Here is a 25,768-nt window from a genome sequence, read left to right on the forward strand (position 1 = left end):
CCTTGTTCTTAAGCCACATTAAGAACTACTGGAAGCACAACACCCAGTTTGTTCTGACAATGCCTCTTTTGACATATCAGTCTGACAGCGCAATATCTTCTATTATTAGAAGACAATAACTCTGTTGAAAATTTCTCTATGAACGTCTTTTATCGAAGATTTGGTACCAAGATACCAATCTTCTTTGCAGTTTCCAGCTTCATTAACAACCTCATTCTCCAAATTGTTCCTGCTTTTAATATACTTAAAAGACTGTTGTAACTCTTTAAATTCTCAGTTAATTCTCTTAATTTCCATTTCATTCTGTACATCATCCTCCTTCCATTGACTATTTGGCTCAACCAACCTAGGCATTTTGCTATGTAGGCTTTCCTCCCGCCCCCCCCTCCATCTTGTTGTGCCTAGTTTTAGTGTCATTTTGCCTTTTTGTAATTACCAAAAAAAAAAAAAAAATCCTCTTTCTAGTAATTTTGGGTCACAAATTTTAATAACTTTTGAACAGATTAATAATCAAGACCATTTCTATAGTTGCTATCATTTAGTGACAACTGCAACCACTGCTTGAGCCAGCTTCTGAATACAACTTCCCTACTTGCATGCTATCAATAAAAAATTTACAGCATCAAGAAATTATTTTGCCAAATGATATCATATTATGAAATAAACATCATTTTTTAAGTAGGAGCTATCATTTTGTTGGAGGTAATCTATCAATTTTTACCAGATGATTATATCCAGAATATAACCATCTAGAAACCACAAGAGTATCATCAGGGGAAGGAGTGGGCACAAAGACACAGACACTCCAAGTTATCTATAATTTTATAGGCCAGAATCATTTGGTAAGGAGGAGTGTGCAAACTGTATCTAATCCAAGGCAATTCCACATCTTACCACAGTTAGTTCACAAATTAGAGGATTTGAAGAACACTTTGGCTAGCCTTTGCCCAGCAAAACACACTGCAGTTGGCTTTTCTTTCCTGTAGTGAAAATATTAGAGGCAGAGTAGGATATGCATCAAAATTGTAACACTACATCTTCTCATGAAAAGTCGCTACAAAATATCAGTACAAAACAAGACCCACTGCAAACTACCACTGCCATTCTTTCCACTTAATTGTAGCCTTTTTACAACAATACTGTTTGCCAACAAACAAATTAACAGTTTAGTACAGTTAAAGTATCTGTAAATTCAGAGTTAAGACTAAGTTCTTCTGGGTAGAGACTGCAAATCCCCAAGAAATGTAATCTGTTACAGTAACACAAAGTTAATAAAAATTTCAATCCCCAAAATCTTATCTTTGTAGTTTCTTTTGGTTGAACTAAGAATATTTCTAAGATTTTCCATGATTATCATTATGTATTCAATTTCTTTCATGCATAAATACACCAAAAAGTCTTTACAGGAGTAAAATTTCTTTAAAAGGCAGAAAACTAAGCATCACATCCATATTTTAAGAAATGAAATGACAGAAAATAAAACATTGAAACAAGGTTTTGTAATGTCACAAGCAACATACAAAGCAACCTGCATATGATACAAAGTATTACTTCCTAGAAAAGGAGGAGGAAAGAAAGGGAGGAGACAAAAAAAACCTGAGGAACGCTATCTTCCACAAACCCTGTACACAAGAGAAGAGTAAGCACAATTCACTCAAATTGGCAAAGCAAGGGGATGGGGCAGAGAACCTCAGAGGAGTAGCTTTCATCATTCAAAAAAACCCTACAAAATTCTTTCAAGACATAGCGCCTTCAGAGGCTTTAAGAAAAAGGCGGGGGGGGGGAAGCGCTTTGATTTGAAAACAATGTTGTCCTTTTAAACAGTGCCCCCTCCTGTTCAGAAATAAACTGTGACTTTCTTAGTTGAAGCACTACACAGGCCATACCAACAGCAACAAACGGTCACTCCCTTGTGACCTGTACGTGATTTACTTTAACCAGCCAATGTTCAAAAACTTCAACCAATCTCAACCACAGAACTGTCAAAATATATTATATTTAAACTAGTTCTAAGATTACTCTCATCAGCAGACCCAACTTGTGAGAACAGACAATTTGGAGCTCAAGCACACTCAAAGCAGTAGGAACATTGGGAAACATCCCGGAGATCCTTGCAACCCTGCAACAGCCACTGCAGGGCTGGATACATTCAGTCAGAGCTGTTTGAATAAGAAACTCAGTTTGCTAATCATGACTTCCAAAATGCCATAACAGAGACACCATCTGGCTTACCTATGTCTAAACTCTTCACCTACATATGACCCTGGACTTTCAGGTGGGGGGGGGTGGGGGGGGTGGAAATCACACTCTTTTTCTATCACTAACAATTTGCAACACTGCAAAATTTAGAAAGAGGCAATTCCATACAAACATTATTCCTGTATTTAAGAAAAATCGCTCAATTCTGGTTAAGTTAAAGTAGCATATCTTCCGACTTCTAAGGAGCATGTCTTCCAGATTTTATATTCTGCTACAATATGGGCCTATTCAGCTGAACCAGTCACCTGCATACATGTTCCATTACCAAAAAGCATTTTATGTAAGAGTCCAATTTTGATCTTTAAGCTCTATAAGAATGAGAATTTTGAATGTTTTCAGAATTTCTCACAGAATGTTTCTGCTGTTCTTAAGCACAAAAACAGAGATAGAAGCAGGTTTGTTTTGCTACATTAGAAAAAACAACTTACAGCTGTTTGCTTAAAACACCAAGAATTTCTGTCCTTTAGAGTGAAGACTTGAAAGAATGGGAAACCTTTTTGTCATGGCTATGCTTTTTTTATTAATGCTGTTATTTTTTATCTCCACTAGAAAATCCTCAAATCCAACTTTAAGGTATCATAGGGGCTGGGACACAGTCCCAAATACACAGTCTCAAAGGAAATATTTGTTAGTGCTTTAAGGCTAAAATCTCCAAAGATTCAGTCCATGAACTTCATGCTCCATCATATCACACATCCCAGCAGTTTGTTCTGACAAATGTATGTACGCTGTACCCACAGACCAACTGGGCATGCTCTAACCCAGCTTTTATTTATATTTACTGCTCACACTTACTGTGCATGAGGATAGCACACAAAAACCAAGCATAGAAAGAGGGTATCCCCTCTGCTTGATTCCTACTAGCATTGCAATGCAGAAAAGGAGAAACAGAAAAATATGAAGGTTAGAATGAAGATTCTGAAGGACTGGAGAACACAATTAGCTGGAAAAGGAAGTTGGTAGGAAAATGTGAGCCTGAAGCGAAAGGAGGTAAGGGAAACCGATGTCTGGTGAGGAACTGAACTGGACAGAGGAAAGAGTCTCAACTGGCTGAGCTGGGCAATCATGGCTAGGAAAGGGCAGGGGGAAGGTACAGACTGAGAAGGAAGGGAAATAGATCTGACAAAAAGACCAAGAAGATGGCACATACAAGTGGGAGGCTGAGAAGAACAGAAATACCAGTCTATAGGCCACCAGAAGTGAGGAGAAAGGGAGGCTAGGAGGAACCATACAGTACTACAATTGGGATCGATTAGACTAGATTTCATGGTGATATCACAACTTAAAGCAAGCAGGCCAAAGGAAATAATAAATGAAAAGCAAGCTGATGACATCTCTATGATATATTACCTGCCATCCAGAAGGAGAAATAAGTTTAATGGAATACATACAGGTGGTGTTATATTACAGATGGCACATACGAACCATTCATGACCACATGACCAATGCGATACACTCTGAAGACAGCCCAGCCCCATCTGGCTCAACATCAGGCAGTATGAAATAGAAATTCCTATGTAACAGGACACACAAGAACAGTATCACAAGGACTGCACTCATTCAGCATCTGAACCATTTCAAGGATCTGGCAAATAACCTAATCCATAACCGGGTACTGGCTACTATCACTGTAACCACAAACGCAAAATGCAGCCAGCAGGTGCAGAACCAGCCAGTGACTGGGATAAAAACGTTCTAGAAGGTGAGCCCTTAAGAAGAAAAGGTTATCAGCTAGTGCTGACCATCAATTAGCAACTCTGAGGTTCAAAGACAAATTCAAGACCCATATTTTCACACAAATCTTGTCACAAATAACAGTCTTTAAAAAGCGAAAGCACTACTCCTCCAAAATGTAACAACCACGACAACAATGATAAGAATGACAACTATTTGAGCGCATTCTCTCTGGAGTAGCACAAAGGAAGGATACAGTACAGTCTAGAGTCAGAAAATTACTTACCATATTTTTGGATGGCCCCTAAATTTAAAAAAGTTTTAATATCCAATTTGATTTATTTATACTTACATTCAATAACTGAATGAGACAAAAAACCCAAGAAAGTTAAATACATCTTGATCACAGGTGCTATAAAAGTTATGCTGTAGGGTGAAACCGATTCCTTCAAATTACTTGTTTATTAATTGCATTCCATACCTATGAAGTTTAAACTTGAAAGGTAATATGGTTCCAAAAATAAGAAACCAGAACATTCCAGATGATATCCAGACTCATTAATGAGTTAACTAAATGGATAAGGGAAGTAGTGTCCAGTAATTATTTGTAATTTATTAAATGAATCAGCTATAATGTCTTCAGCATATATACTAACAAGAAAAAACAAGAAAATCAAAAATTAAAGTTGGAAAAACAGTGTGATTCTGACACACTGAACATGTTTATTTCTTGGTTACTTATTTATTATCAAATGTTATGCCAAAATGTCTGTCTCTACATATTCTCACATGTAAAATGTAATACAGTTCATCATAGTCATTAACAATGACCAACATAATTTTGTCTGTTAACAATAGTTATGGTACATAAAAAACACACCCTTAAAAAAAGCATACTCAAAACTGGCTGAGTTAAACAGTCTAAACCATTCCTATCCTCTGTTCAAAGACCTCAGAAAATAATTCATGTTCTATTGTGTATCCGTTATCATTCACAAGACTTGCAAACCAGAAAGGGCTTGAGAACTAACACATTTCTATTATCTCTTGTACAGCCTGTACATGAGATGGCAAATGATGGATGCAATCCCACTGTTTAGATATAAAAGGGGTTGCTGTAACCAAGATAATTTGTCTCAGCAATTTTCAACATTTGGGAATACAACTAGTCCATTTAATTCAATGTTCTAGGCCAGCACATCTCTTACATCTGACATCTTCCTTAAATAATATCTCCCATATCCCTTGCTAAGCATTTAAATACACATAAATTACTATAGCATTACCAAAAAGCCTTAGATTGTGTTCTCAGTCTCTTCCTATCCAAAATATTACGTCTGAGCTCTCAGGAACCTCCTGGATTCAGTTTGTCTCAGTTCATTCCACTTCAATACCAATCCTTATCCTCTTACAGTGTCACAAGCATAGCTCCTGTCTCAAGTCAGGGGAACTGAGCACTTCTTGATGGCCTTTCAGATAGCAGTTACCTGCTTTCTGCACCAACGTCTCACAAAACCAGCCATCCAACTTGGATGCCTCAACTTACATAAACCTGTTTTTTGGGTCAAACATTGCAATGCCCAGCATTAAAACATCCAAGACACTGGTTGCAGGCAAATTTCTGTGCCCAGAGTACCACTATTTTTAATAGGCCTCCACATCCAACAACCCAGAAGAAGAAAAGCACTTGAACACCATGAATAGCAAGCAACATGGGTGAGCAGTGCTTTGCAAAAGCAAAGGATTGCCAATTCGGTCTGTTTGCTTCAGAAAAGGAAAGTGAACTAATTCCTATGTTTACAAGAACAGCTTGACATGTTCAGTTACCTTCTTGTGTGTGTGTTTTCACTGGCAAAGTTATGACATGTCTTAATAACAACACAGGATCAGACCAAAAGTTCACCTTGCTCGGATACACTGCTACAGGTAATTTATAAATATTCATTTACCAATTTGTTCTAAAAGCCTTTTATATTGGATATTCAGATTAACAAAGTTTCTCTGATTGATCCCTTGCAGAAAATCACTCAAGTATGGACTCACTAACCTTCCCTGTAATAAATAGTAGCATACACAACTTAGCTACCATAAAGATGTTTTAATGCTTTTACCAACCTCCTTTGCTGCTTGCCTAGTCTTATTTGTAATGGAAAAACAAAACAAAAAAACAAACAAGAGTTCTCTGTCTGTTTCCATAGGCATTCATGTTTTTATCTGAGCTGCTAATCTAAGCAATTTTTATCAGCAAATATTTTAACTTGATCTCCTTTTCACTGATTTTTTTTTTAAGTTAAACTTTACTACATCAAACCTCTTCTAGCCTCTTCCCATACCCCTTTGCAAAAAAAAAAAAAAAGAAAAAACTGTATTTGAATGCAGTAGAGTCAATCACAGCACAAAATGGTTTTGAATTGTAATATCTAGAATCAGGCCACAGAGCTTTTAGAAATCAATCGGGAATTCTTTCTTCTTAAATCAGTTTTCTGCCTGATTCCGCCAAAAAAACCCTTACTGCCTAAGTATCACCACCATGCCCCTCTCTGTGACAGCAGTACATTTGGTCCTAATCTGGTTGCTTCTTTTAATATGCTTAGATTGAGGCTTTGCTATTTCCTGCCTTAATTGATTTCTGATCTTTTTTTTCTTTAAGGGTACTAGAGATTTTATGTCTTTATTCCTAGAAGATGCATCATCCTTAAATAGATGTTCCTTGTCACCAACGCTTAAGAAACCATAATTTAAGACCCCAAGTTGTTTTATGGGTGCCTGACAAACATCACTTAGCTCTTACCTCCTGAACACCTTCTGCCTCAAATGATCATAGTCCACAAATAATTAAAAAAAAAAAACTTTAGTTATGTATTTATGTATTTTTTAATGTTCGTATGTTTTTCATTATGTATAACAACTGTAAACTATGTGTTACACAAATCTTTAAACAGCAAAATTGTATGATCTTTCTCCACCTTGTTTTGACAGTAAGATGAAAGTGTGCAAGAGGTGGAAGCAGAAGCAAGTGACCTAGAAGGAGTACAGAGCTGCTGTTTGATCATGCAAGTATATGGTTAGGAAAGCCATGGCTGATCTGAAGTTGAATTTGGCAAAAGATGCGAAGAGCAACAAGAAAGGATTCTGCAAGCAAATCAGCAGCAGAAAAACAACTAGGGAAGACATGGACCTACTGCAGAATGGGGCAGGGAAACTAGTGACGAAGGACATGGAGAAAGCAGAGGTATTTAATGCCACCTTTGCCCCAGTATTTACCAAGAAAGATGGGCTTTAGGAGTTCTAGGTCCCTGAGACTAGAGACAAAGTCTGCAGCAAGGAAAACTTACCTTCAGTGGAGGAAGTCAGGGAGCACTTAAACAGAACATACAAAAGTATGCATCCTTGTAGCAAAGGAGGCCAACAGCATTTCGCGATGCATTAGGAAGAGTGTCACCAGCAGGTTGAGGGAGGAGATTGCCTCTACTCAGCACTGGTGAGGCCACATCTGGAGTACTGTGTCCAGTTCTGGGCTCCCCAGTACAAGACAGATATGGACTTACTGGAGCAAGTTTAACACAGAGCCACAAAGATGATTAAGAGACTGGAGCATCTGACACATGATGAGAAGGCAAGACAGGTGAGACTCTTCAGCCTAAACAAGAGAAAGCTCAGGGCGATCTTAGCAGTGTATATAAATAACCAGTGGGAGGGAATGAGCAAGAGGAAGCCAGATCCTTCTCAGTAGCACCCACTGACAGGATAAGAGGCAATGGACAAATTTTCCTGAACATGGGAAAACTTTTTTACTGTGAGGGTGATCAGACACTGCAACAGGTTGTCCAGAGCAGCTGTGGAAATACTCAAAACCCAGCTGGACACAGTCCTGGGAAACCTGCTGTAGCTGACCCTGCTTGAGCAGGGGGGTTAGACTAGATGGTCTCAAGAGGTCCTTTCCACCTAAACAATTCTATGATTCTGTGAAATTAAATAGTACCTTTCCTTAGGCCCTCACTTCAAGTAAGATTTTTGTCTATTATCAGTAAAATACAAAAACATTCAAAAGCTGACATGTAATGGGAATGGAAAAACAGATTTACCAAATCAAAGGCCAAGCTACCTCACATAAATTGGATATAATTTTTATTCTTTTACATCAATTACTGGTACAGCAACTAAACAACAAAAAAATGCAAAAACCACTCAACAAGTTCCAGTTTTGAGATTACATACACAAGCAAATGTGAAAAACATTGTGGTAGCCAGCCACTGACCAACCTAAAAATGTATTTAAACAAAGAGATTCTCAGCAAGCCCTGAATATAATTGCTTTTCTGCTCTTGACTTCTTCAGACATTTGCCACACAAACATGATAAATATGTCACAAAAAGCTGTTTGGTTCCTATTAAATTACATCAATACGCAGTAACTAAAAAGCCAAAGCCATTTATTCTTCAGAAATTCAGAGGCATAACAGGTTTGTAACTAAGATTTTAAACCAGTCTAAAAATACTTGTAACTTCCATGTTTTAATTTAGTTGTATTTTAACAGCAGACTTTACATGCACAGATCCTTTAATTTCAGTGCTTGATCAAGATTTTGGGGGGTGTTTTTTGTTGGGTTTTTTTAAGCGATTTTTCAGACTTAACATTATTTCTACATGTATGCAATTCCTGATATTCGTATGTCTACTTTCTTTTCATTCTCCCCAGCATTTATAAAGTACCTACAACTCTTCTACCAGTTCAGTTACCAGGCAATAGACTGTAGCAAAGTAACATAAAACTTCCATGAACATAAAACTGCGTAATTCTGAAGAGAGAGATGCTTCAGGGCAGTAGAGAACACTGAGATTACCAGATTGGAAACCTGCAATATGTAAACTAATACAGTAAAACAGTTGGGAAAAACAAATTCTGACTTTTCGACTAAAAATAATCTGAGTTTTCAACTAGTTCAAAGCAAAATCCAAGGAGCCCAGCCAATCCTGGCTCCTTTGAAGTCAACAGGAACATGCCAAGCTGGCATGGTAATGCCACTGTGGAACAGTTTATAAGCTGTTGACATGGTTGCTGCCTCCCAATTTTTCTATACCTATTTTTGAACTGAACAGTCAAACTCACTTAGTCTTTCAATTTACCTTAACTGACATCAAAATAATACACTTCTATATTACCACATGACTTTTATAACAGTTGACTGGAATAAAAGAACTAGTGAAAACAAGTAATTGAAATTAAAATACCTGTTATTGAACAGTACACTATGTGAGGAGCAATCTTTTTAATGTCTTCATAACCTAGACCCATTTCAGCCAGTTTCCCAGGGACGTAGTTTTCCACAAAAACATCAGACACTGCTGCAAGCTTTAGAAAAGAAAAGGAGGAGTAAGATTTGTTAATGAGCTTCCAAAAGTTCAATAAATCCCTCACATAACTTCATTTAAAAATGTCACTAATTAAAATGGCTCCAGTCTTTCTGACAAAAGAAAACTTACAAACCTAGAGACATGGTTTTGGCCTGTTAGAATGTGCATCTCTGCAAACTACATATTAGAGATGCTGCGTATCTAGAAAGAAGACTGTCAAAATCCTAAAGCAACTAGACAAAACTGTAATATATTATCAGTATCACGTCAATTTCCCAAGACTTGACAATAGTTTACAGAACAATCATCACATTTATACCTGCACTTAACTTGAGGAAAAGGGGGGGGGGGGGGGGGAGAAAGAATGCATCTTTATCCTTCACACTTTCTCTACCTTAGAAATAATTTTATAAATTGTTTTTCATTTTAAAATCATTTATTACAATTACTGTAACAGAGGCCATATATCTCACTTCCTGTATGTAGAAGCAGAATAGGGAGCTCAAAAATTTTATTAAGTTAAAATCAACACCTTATAGTCACCTCAATTAGAATAGTGCTGTCAAGCTCTGCAATGTGACTTTCTCCATCACATATAAATGAATGACCTAGTCCAAAAATCTACTGAAGGTAAAGATTATCATATAACCTTGATGGGCTTTAAATTACTTTTTTTTTCTTATAAAAATTATAAATAGATACGCATCTACATGTTTCAATAAGACTAAAACTAATTAAGAACTCCTGAAGCAAGAGAACTACATATTAAAAGAAAAATGTATGCCTTGGGGGAGTTGGGAGGTTTTTTGCTTGGTTGTTCCTGCCCCCAGGAATTAACAAACTATTCCCTTACAGGTACACATGTTTGTGCACACATTTTTAAGCATAACCTAAAGCATTTAGTTTTTTTAATGCTATTTGCAGCTGATCAGTCGCATTCTCTGAAACTACCACGCCACTGTCTGATTAATATATACAGTATATTAGACCAGGTTCTATAAACTAGTGTCATCATAACAGCAATCACAATCACAAGCATTTTTGTTCTAGCATGTAGGCTGTTCAGCTGAACTTAAGGTCAAAGAAGCTGCCAAGCCAGCAAGTATTTAACAGGAAAGATAGAAACTAATTCTTATTCAGACAAGGCAGCACACAACTTCTAAATAGTTTAACTGGATGCATGGAAGCGACATTAATCAGAAACTAAGTTCAGCATGCAGTAAAGGTGCATTTTAAAACAGGTTATTAAGTATTTTTGAAGTGGCTATGTCAAGAACTTGTAGGACTACAGTAAAATGAAAAACAGTCTCCAGATTCTTAATAAGCATTGCTGGGTTTCAGTGTGGACAGCTGGCTGGTTTGTTACTACATGATTCCATAGAAGTGAACAGAACATAACTTCACAGAAGTTATTAAAAACCAGACGTTTGTCACAAGAAGGTTCTCAAGAAGATCCAAGTTTCCACAGAGCTAAAGCATTTGCTAATAAAAACAGAAGTAGGTCAGACAGATCTACAGCTGTCCCAATCCTCTATGCAGGACAGCAGATCAAGCTACCAAAGTAAGGTAAGGGGAACACAATAGGGGCAAGCTATTTTTTTTTAATAGCATGCCTTTATGAAAAATAACTTAAGGGGGTTTTATTTCCTCTTTAAATCCTTAATGAACATAATCCTGAATTATGTTCATACATAAATACTCTTCAAACTAGTAATACTACAGCCTTAGCTTAATTCATTCAAGAGACAAAATCAGTTACAGCTTGTGCATTGCTTTCACTAGTATTTTATAATCTATTCAATTTACAGTGATTGTATGGGCTAAAATGGTTTGAGAGTTGTTGTCCATCTCATACTGAAGAACTATCATCTCCTAGAAGCCACTGAGGAATAAAGCGTGACATACAGTACTGTAACATAAAAATCACCATAACCCTGGACTTGGCAACGTACATGGGACAGCAACAGTGCTAAGTGGGGATACAATGACTTGGGCCCAGTTTAGCAATGTATATATTCTCAGAAATAGACATGAATTTCTAAGACATCTTACAAGTGCTGTCAGCTCTGCCACTGAAGTTTTCATGACACTTGGAAATAGTCTTTAATGTGTAAAGGCAGCACTCTGTGTATAGTACTTTTTTTGATGCTCACTGAACCAAGCATAGGTACCCAGGGTTCTGCCACTGTGGGGAACTGAATTCAGACTCTGATCCAAACAAACTGTATGTTATTAAAACTCAAAGGGATTTTCAGTCTCAATGGGATTTTAAGTCCACTGTCAACTGAAATTTCACACTTCATGTCCTACAAGTCCTCTGAACATATCACTTGTATTTTAACCTCTACTAACAGAGCAATACAACGCAAACCTGAGTTGGAATACTATGTATTCCAGATAGGACACTGATATGCTCAATGTCTATGCCTCAGGAAAGAAAAAAGGCATCATGCATGCCAAATTAGTCATTAAATTGAGTAACAAATAATGATGCTACTAACTTTATAAAGCAAACTATTCATACCTTTTGGCAGTTTTGTTTGGGGGTTGGGGGCAGGGGGTGAGGTGTGTTTGTTTTTTACAAAAGCTCCACACAGAGGAGAATGTGCATACACACACATATGAACATATACATACGCACACACATATTTGTGTGTGTGAATAGTTTGCTTTATCAAGTGAGAAAGCACACGAGACATGCTGACCTATCAGCTAAAGGTAATAGAAGGGAAGAAGGAGTGCCATCAGCTCCCAGCAAACTGAATTCTCCCAAGTTCTTCATCAATAAAGAGAAAAGTTAATTAGTTAAGGCTAAATACTCCAGAGACAGGTATCCTCAAGGTTCTTAAAAAGAGCTTCTGACAATAACTGCTGAATAACGCTCTAAAGAGATATTGAGCCATATTACAACAAAAGGATGTCAGAGCATGGGGCTGGTGCGCATACCATCACTGAAGAGAAAATAAATAATTTTCATTCAGGAAGACATACAAATATTTGGAAGGCAGTTAACAGTAAGCCAAAAGCATTAGTAAGGAACACAGGCCTACAAGTGACACAGAATAAAGAAACATAAAGACGACCAAAGAAAAATGTTGTGGGAATCATGTAATCATGTAATTATGAAAGAGCAGACCCTTGGACACCTATTTTGTAGTGCTGTGCCAAAGGAAGAAAAGCAGCCAGGACTCCTGATTAACAGATTTCTTCAGCTCACTTGATACTACTGACTGAATTATCAAGGCTGTGCTTTTGTCATATACCTGAAGACTCTCTACTCCCTTTTTTTTAATATGATTCTAGATTCTGAGATTTGCCCTCTTCTACCGATACGGAATTTACAAGAGGGAGAAACAAAATTTATTCTAACCATGTTACCTTTCTTAATAAAAAAATTATAACCTTATTACTTTTCTTTGTAGGGCTTAGGCTCAGGAGACAATTCTTATTTATGTATGAGTAACTAGTGTCACAAACTTGAATTTCTTCTTGCCATCAATTACTTTACAGTCATGAACGCTACTTTTCATAGTAACAAATAAATTGCTGAGCAACACTCAATTCTATATACACCTGTCCTGATGTTACCAGGAGACTAGTGAAGACAAAAGCCTGTTATAGATAACTTCCCTTTACATATTCCTTTTGATAAAACGCCAAACAGAAGAAGTTATATTCTCGTTCCATTTGAGATGCAATAATGGAATGTCAAGACCTCTGCACCAAATACTTCCAAAAACAATCACTCTAAATCAAGCAGAACAATGAACAACTCCACAAGTAGAGTCACATTTCAATAATGCCTCATCACTTAAGTCCACAATGTCGCTATATCACAGATGGGGATGCCCTTGATTTAAGGAACAGAAAGCTGTAGTGGTTATGAAAGCAACTTTAATAAAGGATAGAAACTATAAGAAACAACTTTGTCACAGGAGATCTCCTCATTTCCACAGCTAGCATGGTAAATACTTAACAGAGTTAGCTCTCTCACTGGAAATTCCATAATGTCGCATCTTAGGAACTAACTCTCATACACGCATGACTATTTCAGTGACATCAAGCTAAGGGAAAAATTAATATTGCTGCTGGCAGGAACCATTTGTTTGTATCTCTAAGTACTCTTACTGCCAGCTATCCTATCTTCAGCATCATGGTTGCTCTACATTACAGTGATACAAGAGATCTTACCACTAATAAAAGGGTGGGAAGCCCAGCACTGAGCTGACAGAGAGGATGCTGCTCATGTCTTGCATGACAAATGAGGGAGAAGAAAGTTGCTGCTTCGATTTAAAAATTATGTGGGATTTGAACTCAACCAGGCGCCTGAGCCCCAAGCACAAAGGTTATATTGCAAATTCTTTAGTCACCAGCCATTCAACTCCACAGACCATAAAAAGGTTTTCCATATTGCAGGCAGAAAGTTATACATTTAAAACCAGAATCAAGCAGTAATCTTCCTGCACAAATGTCAAGATGAGACAAGGGGAACTTCCTAGCCACAAATAGTGGCAGTCACATAAGAAGCTTATGCTGAAGCCATCTTTTCTCCAGCTCACCCTGACTCATAGGCCCAGCTGCCTTTAACTCTTCAAACAAGTCCAGCCTGCACATGCGGAATCAGTGGACATTTTGCATAAAATAGTTTTTCTTTCACCATTTTTAAAGCTCAAATAACAAGCTAGCCTTCTTATGCAAGAGGAACATTTTTTATAGCCCTTATTTAGAATATGACTAGTTTATCCAAAAACACATCTGTATTATACCATGCAAAACTATTCCAAATGACAGTGTCTGTTTCCAAAACCTTTAGAAGACAAACATACAGGTTCATAACAAATCAACAATAAATGGTTCTGTTCTGCAAAGAGAAAAGGTACTGCAGAATCCTTGGCTTATAAACTCCAAAGATTTCCATATAAAGCTGACAGGGAAGAAGAAAGATCACAAGTATCAGACAATTTAATCTATTTCCATTTCATGCAATATTCCCAACAAAAAATACTACCAGATAAATTCCACTTATTGCAGGACACATACAGCCTCACTGTGAAAAAGTGATAGGAACTGATACTGAAACAAACTGACAGAAGCCAGCTCACCCTCTTAAATGTGTTAGTACTGCAGAGTTAAAAACACAGCACTAGCAAGTAGCAGGTCTTACATTTCTCAATAAATAAAAAGGGATTACAAAGCACAAGTTTCACAGAATATGAAATGGGATGTTTTTATTAATTTTGCAATGGAAAAATGGATCACCCTTAAAAGACTCTTACATTCTGAACAAGAAAACAAATATTAAGTTTGACCTACAGGACAGTATTTCTCAGAAATATGCACAGCAACTGAAGTCAGGAATACACCATAACATTCAAAAACCTGCAAATACTGGAGCCCACTATCTCCTCTTTGTAAGCTGCTCACTGACTTCATTAGATCAGTCCAGCTTGAATCTTTCTAATGAAGTAGTACAGCAAGATCAAATACAGCAACAGTAAGAGGAAAGCACTAGGCTGTTAAGACCTTTTCCTCACAATATTTAATTTGAAGCTTCTGATGACATTTTCATGTAGATTTTATATCTAAAATCATTAGAAATTACACTGAACATTCAGTCCAAAAATCACAGAGTACAGAGGCTATATACTGTAATTTAACAAATTTACTGCACACATTTTTAATTATCAGATATCAAATAAATACTTGAAATGCAGAGTTTATTCTTTATTACTTAGGATCAAAACAATACAAAACAGGCACAGTTTGCATGCTATCAAAACATACCTCTCTGATTAGCTTTGCTCCTTTTGAATCCTTCATGTTGATAGCTATACTCTGGGGATTAAAAAAAAAAAAAACAGTAATTTATATAAAAGCCCTTCTGGTGATTATCAGCCTCTTCTAGAGATAACCAACAGTCAAGTTTCACACTACAGCTAAATCAAGTAAGTAAATTTTAACACAGACCCCACCTCCCCCTGCAAAAAAAATTCTGCTGGTAAAACGAAGTGAACTGTCTCACCAATGCATCAGACAAGCATCAAAACAAGTCTGACAAATGCGCAGCTGGGAGCTGCACTGCAGTCTGTTCACTGTATGTTTGCACAGCACCTACTACTGCAAGTGGGGACACCACAAACATTTGTTTGAATAACAACAAGCCATTAAACAGCTCAGGCATGTCACGAAACCATCTTAATCCTGAAGTTTCACAAGCTTTAGCCAACCTAATTGTGGTATGATGCCTGCTCTCCTCCAGCTCCAGCTGATGCAGGTCAGGTGAGCTGATGCACCTGAAAAACCTGATCCTTCAAATAAAATAACCCTTAGTTTCAACAGGGTTCATTTTCAGTCAATTTGCACCAGCAACTGAGGACTGGCAGGACCACTCTTGCTTTTCGAATTTGCCTTAGCTGACCACAGCACCACACCAGAAGTTTGCAGCCTTCTTTGTTCAAAAGAACTCTTTGTTCTTCTCCTGAAATTTATTCATAACTTAAGGCCAATTTAACTATTGCTCCATTACATACATTAAGAATCAAAGTGTTATGTCTTCAGTTGTAATTATAGAAAACTTAGGCTAATGTTCAATACCACACTCCATTTACCTTTTTATTTCTATTGACACTGAGAAAATAAACACTTTCTGTTCCAGCAAAAGGTGGGCCCCAGGCTCTTGTATCATCACCAGCTCCTGAAAGAAATACCATCACATTTTCATAGTTGTCCAATATTATACTGCCAAAAAATAAAAAGTTTTCCTCCAACATATTTAAACCACCTAAGCTTCATCTAGCAGGCACAACAAAAATTAGTTTAATATATATATTTTAGGATATTTATGTCAAAAAACCCACTTAAAAGTGAATGTGATTAAGCAAAGTGAACATAGTGTTCGCTAGTGCCGGGATTACTTTTAGGCTTCAAAAGATTAATAGAGCCACACACCACCAATGTATTTGTGGGGGTTTTGGTTGTTTTTGTTTGTGGGTTGTTTTTTTGTTTTCCTTTTGGTTTGGGGGGGGGGGGGGCATGGTGTTTGTTTTTAACTTAAAGCAGAGCTACAATGCCATTCTTTTAGGCAATCTGGAATAATTTAGTAGAAGCTCTTGCCCTGCACCAAGTCACAGAGGGCACATGGTTAACAAACTATTCCTGAAACGCTCTGGACACAACATCAAGATACCACTGATCAGCAATAACTTCTTAAGCTGCATGCTGCAGAACACCAACAAAAAGAAGCACTTGCTATAGCTGGTGCAATCCCCCACCTCCAGCCCTTCCAGATATGCTGCTGCCTTACAGAAAGGCAAGATGGCATTACAGCTGCTGCAGACACTGATGTCGCTGTATCATTTATGCTTAATTTCCAAGTTTAAACCTTTCTTAAAGGTCACAAAGACTGGCAATCTATTTTAATTAGAATTAAAGCTAAATTTAAATTCAGATATAATCATGATCCCAAGTGCTAGCAAGCATGCACATTCCTAGATTTATTTCAATATGTAGACTTTTTTTCACTTGTGAAGTTAACAAGTAGATACTTCCTGTAGTGAGGCAACACAGAAGACTTTGATACTAGCATAGGTATAGAAACAAGCTGAAGGACCTTTGGTCTTACACAATATAGCCACTGTCATAATTATACTATGGTAATACAAAGTCTACAGTCATTTAAGATCAACTGTGGTAGAAGTTATACAAACATATAAATTAACTCATCAACATTTGTCCTGTTTAGTGTCTCAAAGAACAATTTTGGTTCAAGCAGGAAGCTTGGGGAAAAAAAACAAACCTTCCTTCTGTATGTTACCACTTCAAGCCATTCAAAACAACACATTTCAGTAATACTTTCTATGTAGGATGCTAGTGTGGCTACTATCCTTTATGGATTAATAGTCCTGTGAAAGTAGACATCCTCTCACATAAAGAGCCAATTACATTCTAAAATGTTTGAAACTCAGAATTCTCAGGCTGCCCTTCTTCACAAAACAAAACTCAGAGCTGGAATGCAAATCTCCAAAACCATTACTTCATACTTAATCACTGACACTGCTCCATTCCTACTACCTAGATACTTGGAATAATACCGCTGTCAGTCTCATCTGATAGTACAAAATTGATGCAGTAATTGATTGTCACAGAAGTGAAAACGTTTGAAATTTGATGTTTGAAACAACGGTGAGTGATTAAGGATGACCCATAGGTCGATGTGACAAAACTTTTGTTAGATATTCAATGTTTTGTTAAATGTTCAAACATTCAATATTTCCTATTTAAAATAAAAATATATGGAATGTAATATGGTTTAGTATCTCAAGTGTGTAATTACTTTCACCAGCTCTTTTCAAAACTAATAATACCAAATGAGAGAAACTTAAAATATGGAAACTTAAAGAAGGAAAAAAATACGTGACATAACGTGCAGCTGCTATGGCATAATTACATGCCTCAAATGCGTAATGATGCATAAAACTGAAAGCCAAATGCAGGGAATATTTCTTAAAAAGAACTGAATGCCATGCAATTTGTTATTCTTCTTGTATGGTCTCACGAACTAAAGAGTGTAGCTATTCCATAAGAATGAAGCATTTTTTTTTACCATTACCCAATCCTCAACAACCCTGAATAAGAAGTACATGTGCTGAGTGGAAAAAAAACCCATTGTGTTAAGCTAAAGTACACAAAAATAAAGTAAACACTATTTATAAAGCTAATTACCCAGAGTACAATCAGACTCAGAAGGAGCCACACAAGTTTCCACATCTAAAAACACACACTTGAAGATTGTTAACCTCAGACACTTTCAGCACTAGTATGAAGATTTGCATGCAAATTCAGAAATCTCCCTTTTCCAATGAACTCCCATCTCCACCTACACAGGAATATCAGATCCCAGAAAATAACTTTTGTCACTTTGCACAATTCCAAAGAAAGATTTCTCTGACAAGCTAATTTTTAATTAACAAGCTGTAACTGTACTGGAATACTAAAACTATTCTACCAGTGTCATGGTTTAACCCCAGCCGGCAGCAAAGCACCACACAGCCGCTCACTCACTCCTCCCCCACCCAGTGGGATGGGGGAGAGAATCAAAAACAAGTGAAACTCATGGGTTGAGATAAGAACAGTTTAATAATTGAAATAAAAATAATAATATAATAATAATAATGAAAAGGAAGATTAGAAGAGTGAAATATAAACCAAGAAAGACAAGTGATGCACAATGCAATTGCTCACCACTTGCCGACTGATGTCCAGTTAGTTCCTGAGCAGCGATCAACCCCCGCTCCCCACCCCAGCCAACTCCCCCCAGTTGATATACTGGGCATGACATCACATGGTATGGAATACGCCGTTGGCCAGTTTGGGTCAGCTGTCCTGGCTGTGTCCCCTCCCAACTTCTTATGCCCCTCCAGCCTTCTCACTGGCTGGGCATGAGAAGCTGAAAAATCCTTGACTTTAGACTAAACACTACTTGGCAACAACTGAAGACATCAGTGTGTTATCAACATTCTTCTTGTACTAAATCCAAAACCACAACACTATACCAGCTACTAGGAAGAAAATTAACTCTATCACAGCTGAAACCAGGACAACCAGTCAAAATGCTTGCCAACCCCACTACATCTGTATAGTATTACACAAAAGCAGTGCTAACAAAAAACATATATATTTTAAATGCTCATATTACCTTTCTTCCTTGTAAAAGTAAGGATGAAAATAGAAGGTGGAGTTTCTGTTGCCAAAATTAAAGTGCCTGTCATTTTATCAATATTCTAATCCTGAGTAGTAAAATATATTCCCATTTAAAATTATTTAAGACATGTTGGCTCAGAGGGAAGTGAGCTGAAGATTCTCAATTCCCAAATGGGAAAAACATGTTCTCCGTAATTCTTATGTAACTAATTGCTGGAAGGATTTGTATGTTTGTCAAATTTTACACATCAAACACTACACCTAAAACCCTGTTTTAACCCTCTCACCACATTACAAAGAAACACCATACACCTAAGCATTCACAAGCCCAATTTAAAATCTAAGCAAAGTCCAAACAATTCAAACAAAATCAATTTAGTTTTGAGTGACAGAATAAGGCACTTTTGTAAGGGATGACTCAGTACCGGTTTGTACATTAATATCTGAAGAAGTTACCTGACCTTACAACTTCAACCTTCTCACACTCTTTTCTAAATATAGACACAGACTACTTCTGATCAAAACACACATATTTGGAGCACAGTGTTAAGCTTTAAGCAAACAGATCATACATGTATAAGCAAACCTACTAATACCTAGCTCTCTACCATGCCAGAAATAGTACCAGGATGTAAAATATTCTCAAAACTTGAAAACTGCTGGCTCAAAAAAAACATACAAATAGCTACATAATTATTTCTTAGCACAATACCATACACACACTCACCAAAAACATACCATTACCAAATAAAGGTAGTATTGTCTTTCTAAATATTTTCAAAAGCTTTCAATCTTGCATTCTCAGTCATATTACTTAAATTACATAAAAAACTATTTGTTAAACTACCCCACATTCTTATATCTAAAATAGATAAATAAAAATCTTACCTGGTCTTTCCACTTTGATAACTTCAGCCCCTAGATCTCCTAAAATCATTGTGGCAAAGGGCCCTGCAAGCACCCTGTAACATTAAAAAAGATTGTTTTCTTAGTTTTTCCTATCAGAATATTTGCATCTAGACAGACTGTTCCAAATTACAGACAAAACACAAACCTTGTTAAATCAAGAATTTTCACAGCATCCAATGGCTTTACATTACTAGCACCTGACAAGAAAGAGAAAACAGTTACTTACTCCTGAATTATTTTTTTTGTAAGATGTTTCTCATTGGTAGTCTGAAACACTGTTTTTATGACACTCTCCCATCACCCTTTATCCAAATAAAGGATAATAAAGCTTTCTGCACAGGTAGGTTATCAGGAGTATGTTACGTTAGTAAATCCTTTCTAAGTTGGAAAATGTTATGGTTAGCATTGCAGAACCTATTCTAAACACCTAGCAATTCTACAATAAAGCTACTTTTTAGAGATATTTTTATATGTGCCTTCCATAAACACTCCTATAGCTTTTAAAGACTAATCTGAAGAAAGATCCAATAAAAGCATAGCAAGCAACATCAGAATGACACAAACTAAAACTAATGGGTAGCAGAAGCATGCGAAGCATAGTATCCTCACAAAGTGTTTTGATCTGTGTAGACCTATGCACTTGCATCACACACACACAAAAAAAAAAAAAAGAGTATCTGCATTTCAAAAAAGAGGTTACAAAACTGAAGACAGAATATACAAACTGAGGAAATACTCATTCTATCTTTAACTTTCAACGGCAGTCGCATATGCAAAATACTAAGAAATCACAATGCTTTCCTCCTTTCCCTCACCCTTTCTAACGTGAACAGCTCTAAGAAACCACAGCAGTGGCAGTAAGCATCACAGACAGAGCAAGCAATCTCATAGTCTAGACCACAGGTTTGCCAACTATCTCTTGGGTGACCTTGGGTTATGTTCTGCTAACACTGTGTCTTTAATTGCAGGCTGGGGATGCAAACACTCCACCAACCCATGTGGATGGTAATTTCAATACTATTTGGAAAGTGGTCTCATACCACACACACACAAAAAAAAAAAAAGCACCTAGCCAATAACACCACAAAGATTACACAATACTAACCTGTGGTAAGCATATCTTTTTGGTGTTTGTCCAGGTAAAAGAAAGATGTAAAACATGGGGGAAAAAAACACCACAAAAAAACCAAATAATTCAAGCATAGACTTCCTTACAGAACACGAAGGAGAAAAGAACCACAGTCCCTCAAAGCATGCAGGGCAGTGTGGTGTGTCTCCTGAGTAATGCAGCCTTGAATGCCTGTGTCACCTGCTCCACACTCCCTCCATCAGACCTGAGCCACCCTTCAGTCACCCCCATAACTCTCCGTCCTACCTTACTGTATATATGGTAAGAAGGAGATGGATATAGAGAGATATACATAATAAAAAAGCTACAGAGATATGAAGCAGCATTAGGAATTCAAGACTTCTGCTAAAACGTTTTCATTCACCATACTGCTGTCAGTGAGAACACTTGCATCCCATTCTTCATCTTCAAGACATTTTCCTCAATTATTACCAATCACTCCAGAGGGATATGATCTTAACACATTTTGGGTTTTAATACGATATGCAGACCAAACAGCATGTTGAAAACAAGCTCATCTAGGACTGACCAACTATTTCGCACATTTCAAAGCCTTTGGGAAAACTCAGGCTGCCACCTCTCTTCAATGCTGTGCACCTCAGTGAAAGTTCCAAGAAAATACTTGTGCTTGTGCCAGGTAAACACCACAGATCCTCCAGCGTAACCTCAATTTTATCAAGTTGGCTCTAGTTGAGCAAACACTTAAGCATATGCTTGGCTGTTAAGGAACTGAGTGCACCACTTGCTTCACGATGGCATTACTCTGCATTTACAGAAAACAGGTAAACAACAGCTTTACTGAAGAGCGCAGCTCCCTAAAAAAAAATATATATCATTTCAGTTAACAAAAAGGGTCCATCTTCCTCTATTCTTTCCACACCTTTTAAAGCTCCACTCTCTCACTCAATAGCTCACTTTCCTGAGCCAGCATTTAGTGTTACTTATATTTCTTACAGATACACTACCAGAACAGCAAGTTTTCAGAGCCAAGAGGTTCTCTGCCTGGGCTGAGTTGCAGGAATCCATAAAGATATTTCTCAAAGAAGCCTATAAAGTGTTAAGATTAGTCTGTAAATATGCATTTAGGCATAACTAAGACTGATGAATCCTTACTATTATATTGCTCACATTATGGTAACATCTAAGACTCCATTCAGGGATTGGGACTTTTCTATAGTTGGAACAGAACAGGGGAGTAGAGTTGTTGTTTCAGAGACAAACAGACCATTGTGAATTTTTTTTAAAGTTGGTAAATAACACGGATGTCCACAATGATGAAGAAACACGAGAAAAAGGAGAGATCAAAAGCTTGTGTTTGAAAAGCTGAGAAAAAAAAATAGACCTGTTAGCCTCTTCAAACCAGAAGAGCCCAGATATTCAGAAAAGAAAACATATAGGACCTAGACTTGCATTCAAGCAAGACACTAATTTGCTGACACAATTACAATAGAAAGCCTTCTGACTATCAGAGAAACAGCAGTTTGGGTACACTGATCCTGAGTACCAGAGCACTACCAACCCCTTACTGCAGGAACAAAAAGAAACAAAACCACACCACAAACAAACAGAAGAGATCAGAGTTGATCAGTATTGACCAGAAGCATCTCCTGTTGTGGTGGTTTTTGGGTTGTTTTTTTTTTCCTCACTAGCTTCCTATCAGGCACATACCCAAAGTTAAACTTTTCCCACAGAGTGTTTTTTGTTGGAATTCTAGCTCAATAGTCTAAATTCTCTAAAATGCAAACTTACATTTTTCTCTTGTATTTTTGCTTTTAATTATTCCAGTAATTTGATGATTGAAAGAAAAATCCACTCTCTCAGCTTTAACTATATCCTATTTCTAAACTGTTTATTCCCATGATGCTTGAATTTACTGTAAATTAGACAGTCATATGTATCTTTTATAAACAAATTTGATGAAGAATAGATCCACTCACTCTCAATATGATTTAAACTCTTTAGTTAAGCTCAGAAGGTTGTCCCAAGGTTGGTCTAACGTAACAATATGAGTAAGCAATAAAAAGAGAGATCCATCTATAGAACAGAAATTAATTTGCATGTCATATTCCCCAAAAAAAGCTTTCCTTTACACTTGTAAGTGACAGAAGAGGGCACTGAGAAGAGAACTTATTAGTACATTTAATATTTTTGCACCAATGCAAATTAACAGTAAATAGATTCTGTTCCAATTACATCCAGTTCCGGAGGACATCACTCCTTAAGTCTATTGTCTCTACTTTGATTGCACAATCAATATTTTTTTGATTTATACATGCAGCAAGTTACCATCAGATCCATCACTACCATGGATTAATTCACTATCGATAGGTACACTCCAAGCAGGGATGCACTTGGTATGTTCATCTTGGGAAACAGCACTCCAAACTTCCTCCTATCCTAGTGCAATCAACACAATTGGTAGTATTTTTCTATGTTTTTAAATAACAGAGAAATCCGAAAGCCAGAGGAAAATTACTTCGTTGCAGCTCGGTTTTATTTTTCTTCATTAAACAAACAAACAACTGTATTAAGTTACGAGTTTTGTAACCTTTGAAAAAATCAGCCCTAGAACTGGACAGCAGGCACTTCACCCCCCCGACCCCCATTCGCCGAAGCTGCCCGCAGAGCTAACCCGCTCCCTGCCACACGCGAAGCGGGGCTGCCAGCAGCGCGGCACGGCCGCCGTGCAAAGTCCAGTTGCAGTTCCACTCGGCAAAACCCCGCAGCCCGGCAGGGAGCGGAGCAGCGGACCGAGCCCACACAAGCGGCCGCCTCTGCCCCAAGCGCGGCCGCGAAGCGACCCCCGCTCGCCGCCCCACGACCGCGCCGCCCCACGACTTCGCCCTGGCGCCACAGGCCCCGCAGTGCCGGGGAAGGCAGGGCCGGTAGCGAGCTCGGCACCTGGCTACCGGCACGCTGCAGCGCCGTCCTCCTCCTCACAGCAGGCCACGGGGCGGACCGCAGCGCTGCGAGGGAGCGGCGGCAGCCGACCTCCCTCACGTCTTCATCGTCCCTCCCGCCACCCCAGCGAAACGGCTGCGACCCCTGCCCGGGCCGCTCGCGCGCCTGCGGCACCGCCGCAGAGCCCCGGCGGGACTTCACGGGCAGAGGGGCCCGACGAGGCGAGGGAGGGAAGGGGAGGGGAGGCTGAGGAGGAGGACAAGGGCGCGGCGCGGCTACCTGCCGGGGGAGCGCCTTCGCCCCGCGCCCCGCCGCCGTTCCTAGGGGAGGCGGAGGCGCCGCTCAGGGCGCCGGGACAGCGCGGCGAGGCGCTGCCGCTAGCAGCTGCGGGGCGAGGGCTCCTCCACAGCCCGCCGCCACAGAGGCGGCTCCTTCTTCCCAGCCCGGCGCGCAGCATCTCCGCGCGCCGCCGCCCGCGACTCGAAGCAACACCGAGCGCCCCGCCGAGCGCCGCGAAAAGGTGCGCGCTTCGCCACACCGCGCAGGCGCCGCTCCCCACCGCCCCTTCCCTCCTCCCGCGCCCGGGTGGAGTGCCAAATTGTTCCCGGCTTGCGGCGGTGCGCAGGCGCGGGGCGTGGCCTGCCCGCCGGCGCCGTCCTCGGCTTTTCCCGCCGCGAGCTCTGGGGCTGCTGTCAGTCGCCGTGGTTCTTCCTCCGCGGTGGCGGGGCGCTTCGCCTCTCCTAAAAAGTAGTCCCCGTTGAAAGGGTGCCTGTTCTTCTTAGTGTGCAGGACGCAGGCGGCTGGACTTCATAAACAGGGAGGTGTCCTGCAGGTGTTGCGGCTGTAGTTCCAGTTCCTGTGTAAAAACCTCGCTATCTGTACAAAATAGACTTCAGGGTTTTTCGCCGCGACGTCTAATTCCTGGACAAACCAAATGGTTGACAGCTAGAAACTTGTACTGCCAGTTCGGTGTACGGACTGCAACATAAAACATTGCCAAGATGGAATAAAAGTAAAACACATCCCCACAACGGCTTCCCGCACTGACAAGGTAGGCGGTTGCACTGGTTGCCATTAAATCCTCTCGCTAGCACGAGGCAGATCCTTTATCTCAGTTTGGCTTCACTGAAGGTGCAATGCTACTCACACTGTACCCTATATCTTCAGGTGTATATAGCAATGGAAGGGTCAGCTTGAAATGACCTTTAAGCAATTCTTCCTTGAGCTAAGTACTTTCAGGCTATTTTTAGTTTGTGTTAGGACAGAGTGGAAGGCTTGTAACAGGAACACCGTGGTGTCTTCTTGCTCTGTGATAGGATAAAAGAGCCTGCACAGAGGTTCAGCATTTCTTTGTGAGAAACAGGCTGCGAGGATAAGACAACAGCTGCATCTCAAGAATAGCTGAAACTTCCGACTGCTTGAAAATGAGCATTACGAATAGCACAGGCTTAAGAAGCACTGCACATCAGACGGCCTGAATGCTGAGGAAGAACGTAGAGAAAATCTTCTGCATGGCGGGTTTGTTGACCGGACATGCTATGTGTAATGAAAAGCATGACACAGATGCTTAAAATCCTAGAAGCAATTAGGATTCGTCAACAAGAAGAAATTAATCAGGAAAACTATCCCACTACAACTCACCATGTGTGTAACAGTACCTACTTCTAATTTGTTTGGTGTGAAAAGGGTTTAAATTAAATGAAGCTGCCCTTTTCTGGAATAAGACTGATCAGACAAATTGATACTTGCATCGACAAACTGTCTTGTGTAGACACGGCATTCCTTGTGTGCATAATAATAATAGACAGAAAATTGGTCTTCTAGAGAAGATAAAACAGTAAA

At 38.9% G+C, this 25,768-nt stretch overlaps 1 protein-coding gene across 2 annotated transcripts in view; it reads right to left on the bottom strand.

The window, feature by feature from the left end:
* SUGCT (succinyl-CoA:glutarate-CoA transferase) overlaps positions 1 to 24,478 on the bottom strand; it is a 339,554-nt gene extending 315,076 nt beyond the window's left edge. The window contains exons 1-6 of one of the 2 annotated variants that reach the window (XM_041122640.1): positions 24,206 to 24,478; positions 20,042 to 20,093; positions 19,876 to 19,949; positions 15,897 to 15,982; positions 15,073 to 15,123; positions 9,166 to 9,286 (exon numbers count right to left, since the gene is read on the bottom strand). In XM_041122640.1, coding sequence (XP_040978574.1) covers positions 9,166 to 9,286; positions 15,073 to 15,123; positions 15,897 to 15,982; positions 19,876 to 19,949; positions 20,042 to 20,093; positions 24,206 to 24,383 — 562 coding nt within the window. In that variant the 5' untranslated portion in view covers positions 24,384 to 24,478. The remainder of the gene's footprint in view (positions 1 to 9,165; positions 9,287 to 15,072; positions 15,124 to 15,896; positions 15,983 to 19,875; positions 19,950 to 20,041; positions 20,094 to 24,205) is intronic. The other variant, XM_030009379.2, reaches the window with a different exon arrangement.
* Positions 24,479 to 25,768: the final 1,290 nt, after the last annotated feature.

The sequence above is a fragment of the Aquila chrysaetos genome, chromosome 3, assembly GCF_900496995.4.
Source record: "Aquila chrysaetos chrysaetos chromosome 3, bAquChr1.4, whole genome shotgun sequence".
NCBI classification, from domain to species: domain Eukaryota; kingdom Metazoa; phylum Chordata; class Aves; order Accipitriformes; family Accipitridae; genus Aquila; species Aquila chrysaetos.